The sequence below is a fragment of the Gallinula chloropus genome (assembly GCF_964237585.1).
Source record: "Gallinula chloropus genome assembly, chromosome: 10".
Lineage (NCBI taxonomy): Eukaryota > Metazoa > Chordata > Aves > Gruiformes > Rallidae > Gallinula > Gallinula chloropus.
In genome coordinates this window covers 22,101,377-22,107,376 of record NC_140095.1, presented here as the reverse complement: position 1 = coordinate 22,107,376, position 6,000 = coordinate 22,101,377, and the positions used below count along the sequence as shown (strand labels likewise).

General features: G+C 54.7%; 1 protein-coding gene across 1 annotated transcript in view; it reads right to left on the bottom strand.

The window, feature by feature from the left end:
* Positions 1–2,777: 2,777 nt before the first annotated feature.
* The window catches only part of ARHGAP26 (Rho GTPase activating protein 26), a gene marked incomplete at its 5' end in the record, with an annotated part of 119,577 nt that continues 116,354 nt past the window's right edge, over positions 2,778–6,000 (bottom strand). Inside the window, 2 exons of the mRNA XM_084268755.1 lie at positions 2,778–4,432; positions 5,817–5,908. Of these exons, the coding sequence (XP_084124881.1) occupies positions 4,344–4,432; positions 5,817–5,908 (181 nt within the window). The 3' untranslated portion in view covers positions 2,778–4,343. The remainder of the gene's footprint in view (positions 4,433–5,816; positions 5,909–6,000) is intronic.

Genomic DNA, 6,000 nt, shown 5'->3' with positions numbered 1-6,000 from the left:
TTATTAAAAACCCTTCCTTTTAATCTCTATTTCCCAAAAGCTAAAAATTTGAATTAGCCCAGATGCACAAACTATAATTGCTTTGAGGTTTCTGGCTCGTTAGAATAATTAAAACCCTGTGCACTTGCTGAGCAGAACGTGTCCCCTCAGCTGGTTTTGGGCAGGTGACTCCCCAGGGGCAGCCCCACCCCCTACCCTGGCTCCCACTGATGCTGCACCGAGCCAGCAGCAACGTGACCGGTGCTGTCATGTCCCCGTGTCCCCACCCCACAGGTGCCGTGGGGCACATGGAGCTGAGCACCCAGCCCGGGGCTGGGCTGGTGCTTTGCTGAGTGGGCCTGTGGGGGCGTCGTATCACCAAACCCCCCAGTGCTGCTTGGAGAGTGTGGCCAGGAGAGGTGACATCGATGGGTCCTTCGGCCATTAACGCCAACAGCCGTGACAGTCTGACCTCTTCTCTCTCAGGGATGCTGCAGGATGCTGCTGCCTCTGCCCGGAGCCGGCACGGGATGGGACGATGGACCCAGTTCCTCACCCCTGCTGCTCAGTGCCACGTGTGCCCAGGGCCACTCCCCTTCAACCCCACTGGGATCACTGGGAAGGAAGGGAAAAGAATACAAAAAAAAAAGGAAAGGAAAAAATGAAAAAAAAAGAAATTAATACAAAAAAAGAGGAAAAGGAAAAGAAAAAAGGAAAAGGAAAAAGGAAAAGGAAAAAGGAAAAGGAAAAGGAAATGAAAAAGGAAATGAATACAGAAAAGAGGAAAAGGAAAATAAAAAGGAAATTAATACAAAAAAGGAAAATGAAAATAGGAAAAGGAAAAGAAAAAAGGAAATGAAAAAGGAAATGAATACAAAAAAGGAAAATAAAAAAAGGAAATGAATACAAAAAAAGGAAAAGAAAAAGGAAATGAAAAAAGGAAATGAATACAAAAAAGGAAAAGGAAAAGGAAATGAAAAAAGGAAATGAATACAAAAAAAGGAAAAGGAAAAAAGGAAAAGAAAAAAGGAAATGAATACAAAAAATGGAAAAGGAAAAGGAAAAAAGGAAATGAAAAAGGAAATGAATACAAAAAAGGAAAATGAAAAAAGGAAATGAATACAAAAAAAGGAAAAGGAAAAGGAAATGAAAAAAGGAAATGAATACAAAAAAGGAAAAGGAAAAAGGAAATGAAAAAAGGAAATTAATACAATAAAGGAAAAGAAAAAAGAAAATGAAAAAAGGACATGAATACAAAAAAGGAAAAACCCCCTGAAAGCAGGGACGAGCCCCGGGCCAGCAGCTCCAACACGGGCTGGGGGCCCTGGGAAACACCACACGTGTCGGTGGCTGCCAGGGTGTGGGGACCGGTGCACCCACCCCAGGGGCCACGTGCCACTGCCTTGAGCCACGCAGGGCTGCGCACAACACGCGCTGGGCATCTGGTTCCTTCGCTGCTGTTGGAATGTCTTCTGTGGTTTACTGCTGGAGCTGATGGGACAGGGCACACAGGACAGAGGTCACCTGTTACCACGTCTGTCCCCCCATCCTGCCCTTCTGACCGGTGAGGTTCACACGAAGCACCAAGTGCCATGTCAAGTCAGTTAAAAAATAAACCAACCTCTTTTCTAGCTTTAATGCCTCTTGGAATAACCCAATGTTTACTCCAGCCCAAACTGGGAACACTGAGCAAGCGTTTCAGCCAAATTTGTCTTTTTGGAAAGTTTTAATTAAAAAAAAAAAAAAAAATTCCATTAGCTGCTCTGTAAGAGCAACAGCGACGTCAGCGACCGGCTCCTTCGCCTCCCCTCCAGCAGGCATCTTGTAAATAGGTTTGTGTGGGACTCTTGTTCCCAGCTCCTCTCTAGATGGTGCATCCAAAGTGCCTCAGTGCCTCAGAATTTAGTCCTGGCTCAGGGCAGCTTGGGGGGGCTGAAGGGGGACGCCGAGCTGGGTTTTGTGGGGACAAGGACTGGCAGCAGCTGGTGCAGAGAAGTGTGGGCCAGTCCCCGAATACCACAGCCCTTCAATCCACCTCTCAAAGATTGATGCTTTCTCTCCAGAGTCACGCTGGAGGCTGAAGCTGTGCTGGAATCCCCCAGCCCCAGCAGCATCCTGTGTGGGCAGCAGGGATTGTGCTGAGGGGCAGCTCAGGATCCGACAGTCCCAACCCCAGCAGTGCTGACAGATCACACAGGACACCTCTTTATTTCTGGGGTTTTGTTTGTTTCCCCTCCTTTCCATCAGTCCGTCCCATCCCCCCTCCCACAGCCTGGGAAGGGGTTTCTGTAGTGCCAGGGAACAGCCCAGCCTGACCCTCTGCTTGGGGAGCATCCACACACGGTGCCAACAGTCACCTTAAAGCCCAGGGTGAGCAGGAACCTGTGACATGCTGGTGGGACACTCCCTGCACCCCTGCCAGCCCCTGGGCTCCCTCCATCCAACACCCTGAGAGCAGAAACCAGGGTGGGTGGGAGGCTCCAGCGCTGCCGACAGCCGCAGCCAGGTGAAGTGTGCAAGGAGAGTGAGGGGCTAGGGGCAGGTCCCAGTCCCAGGAGGGGCCCGGGGCAGCACTGCCCGGAAAGCTGGATGGAAAGGAGCCACTTGCCCTCTTTATTTTCCCCCAAGACAGAATCCCAGGACGTTTAATGACAGTGACAGGAACACAAGGAGGCTGCAATCTGTTCCCATCCTTTCTAAGGGACACGGGGAAGGGGACAGAGGGGCAGCCCCTGGCTGTGAATGTGTTTGCCAGCGCCCGTCTGCAGCGGTTTCAGATGTCCTCTGCCTCTCCCGTTACACATCTTCTAAAAATAGCAAATAAAGATCTTCCCCTCATAATATTTTAAGATACTCTATTTATACATTAATTCTTTCAAAAATAAAAAGTGACACGTACAGCGATTCAGTCACTCAGGGGCCTGAAAATCATTACAAAAAGACAGGCCATCCATCCCCGGCGGCGTGCGAGGGCGAAGCTTCCACACACCGAGCTCTGCCGACCCACCAGCCCGTCTGTCCCCATCCTCTGTTACAAAATAGAATTGTTCCAGTTCTCGACACACCACGCAGCCAGCCCGGCCCCCCAGGGCTCCTCCTCCCACCCCCTCCTTAAAAAACGACCCAAAACTCGCGAGGGATTTGCAAACCGGCTCTGCCAGCCCCTCGCCGCAAGTCCAAGGAAGCAGGAGCATCCTCTCCAGGGCAGGATTGGGGATGGTGGAGCCGGAGGGCTGGTCTGTTGTTGGCCACACCAATGGCGAACGTCTTGTGAGCAGGGAAATAATTTACCCGGCAGAAGCGGCACCACAGGGACAGGGCACGGACAGACACACGCCAGGCGTCAGGCAAGGACACCACCCAGACGCAGCGGTGGCGAGTGGCAGACGCAGCTCTGGGATGGCGAAAGCAGGGACAGCTCCATGTCCCCAACATGTGCTGGGAGCTGGAGATGTGGAACAGGCAAACCAGTGAGCGGGGTTTATCTGGAGCTGCACCTTTGCTCTCCGGGAAGGAAGCGCAGGCTGCAGCCAGCACGTGTTTACCTCGTGGTTGCCTCACATCTTTGAAAGAACAAAAGGCTTGGAGAGGTTTGGTCTGAAACGTCCTTCCCTCCACCGTGCTGGCACCTGCTGAGGCCTGGCCGGCCCTGTGCCCACCCCGCAGAGCCCACCCAGCCTCTCGCTCTCGCCCGCAAGAGCAGAGCTGTGCTGTGGCCCAGCGGGATGGGCATCGCTTCACCGGGGCTGCCACGGGCAGCTCAGCCCCAGCAAACGGCGCCAGTGGTTCACCATCAGCCGAAAGCCCCTTCCCTCCTGCAGTGGGTGAGGAGGGGGCTGGGTTACTGCACGGCACAGCTTCGCCAGGGCTGGTTGCAAAGGGCCTGGGTGCAAAGGACCCCTCGGTGCTGAGTGCTGCTCCTCCAGCGGGGAGGCTGAGGGGTCGGGGTCCCCCTGCTCCCACCGATGCTCCACACAGCTGGGAATGGGCTCACAGGGAGCATCAGCTCGCACGCTGCTGGCTCACAGTCTGCAGGCTCGTCCCTGGGGTGCACTGGGGCTGCGGTGTGGAGCTGCTGCAGCGCGGGGATTTTCTGGATTGCTGCGAGGGCTCCTGGCTGCAACGGGGGCGTCGGGCATCACCTGCCTCCGCTCCGGGCTGGAGGAGCCGAGCCCTCTCCGCAGGAGCGCTGTGCGGCCGCGCTGCAGCGACAGGCGATCCGTATCACCCACACCAGCATCCGTCCAGGGACATCCTCACCCTGCGTCGCACGGGGCAAAAAGCAAAGGGGTCCTCAGGCCTCCTGCCAGCAGTGGCCATGGATCCCGTGTGGGGCTCAGCAGCGGCGCTCCTCACACCCCAGGCTATAGGAACTCCACGTAGTTCTCGGGGATTAGTCCTGTCTTGCCGTTGAGGGTCCCTTCCAGCCAGCCGGGCTCCTGGGATGGGTGGACTTGAGGGGAGAAGGGAAAGGTGGGTTACTATGGGAGAGGGACCAGGGCTGGGAGCAGCACTACAGAGTCTAAGGGACCCCCCCAACCACGGCGACATTTACTCCGGGGGTGCCAGTCCGTATGGATAATGGCATCCCAGTTCCCTGGTCAGACTGGGATGCTGCTGTGCCTCGTGCAGCCCTGGGAGACCCTGAAGTCAAACAAGAACCTGTCTCCAAGGATTTCCATTTGCTTCCACAGGGTTTTATCAATCCCCTGCACCGTAAGGCCCCTTCTGCCTCACGGTGCTGCTCCTGACCTGCTGCCCCAGCTGTGCTGCTCACTGATCAGAACATGCTGTCTATTTTTTCCCTTGAATAATCCATTGATTTTTATCTAGCAAACACAATGTATTTAATTCAAACTCCTTCCCCTCCCAGGCACTCTAATTCCCACGGGCTCTCCAAGGGGAGACCATGTTTATTTATAAGATATCTATGGAGCTGCTTAGGAAAAGTATTTTCTCTAACTCGCTTATAATCATTTTCTTCCCCTTTCTGCTCTGTTCTCCCAAACATCCCAAGGCACAACCAGTGCTTGGGCAGTGAGACTCCCAAATGATGATGGTTAAGACAGAAAAGCCCAGAACTGCTTGGAAAGCAGTAAGAATTCTTCTCTCCACGCTGGGGTTGGATCTAAACCAGAGCTGCTGTATTCCACAGGCACAGCCTCCTTTCCTTTTACGCAGGAAACAGGCAGGCTGCGCCCATCAGCATCGTCTCCAAAACCCAACCAAGCCAGAGCCCACCTATTCCCATGCTCAGGATCCAGGCCAGAGCCCACCTATTCTTGGGATCCAGGGGAAGAAACCACAGGCTGCTTTTCCAGCTCCTGCCCAAAACCTTATGGCAACCACAGAGAATCTTCCTGGTGCTGGAAGCAAAGCTCAGCACTAAAACCAGCAATAGCCCAGTGTCCTCCCACATCCCTGACCGGCTCTGCAGCATCCCACACCTATGGTATGTGCAAGGAGAAGCTGTTATAGAAGCCTGTCCATTCAGAAGAGAGGGGAGGTCTCCAGCCAACCCACTGCCCAGGCCACCAGCAGCACCCCACACCACTGCCTGGAACGGTGAGGTGGGCGATGGGCAGTGCCACGGCTGCAGGAGGAAGCTCATTTGATGGTGTTACGAACACCCCCGGTACGTCCCCCACCCTCCTGCCACGCTCTGCCCTCGCTCCCCAGCAAACCCCGCTCCAGGCTCAGCTCCAGGCGCAGAGAATTGTGGCTCCTACAGCACAGCGATCCCACCATCCCGGGGCACCACATCCCCGTCTCCTCCCGCTGCCGCGGGGTGCCCGGTGCCGCCCCGTCCCGTCCCTCCCGTCAGGCCAGGGACTCACCGTTGTCGAACACGGTGCCGGCCGTGAAGGAGAGCTCCGAGTCGTGTTCTGCTTTGCAGGCGTACAGAGCTCGGGCCTTCCGCAGCGGGGAGCTGCAAGAGAAGGAAGTCACTGCTGTAAAAACAGCCCTCCAGGGACACAACAGCCCCACGCCCCGTGTCAGAGAGGGCTCCATGTAAGTGGT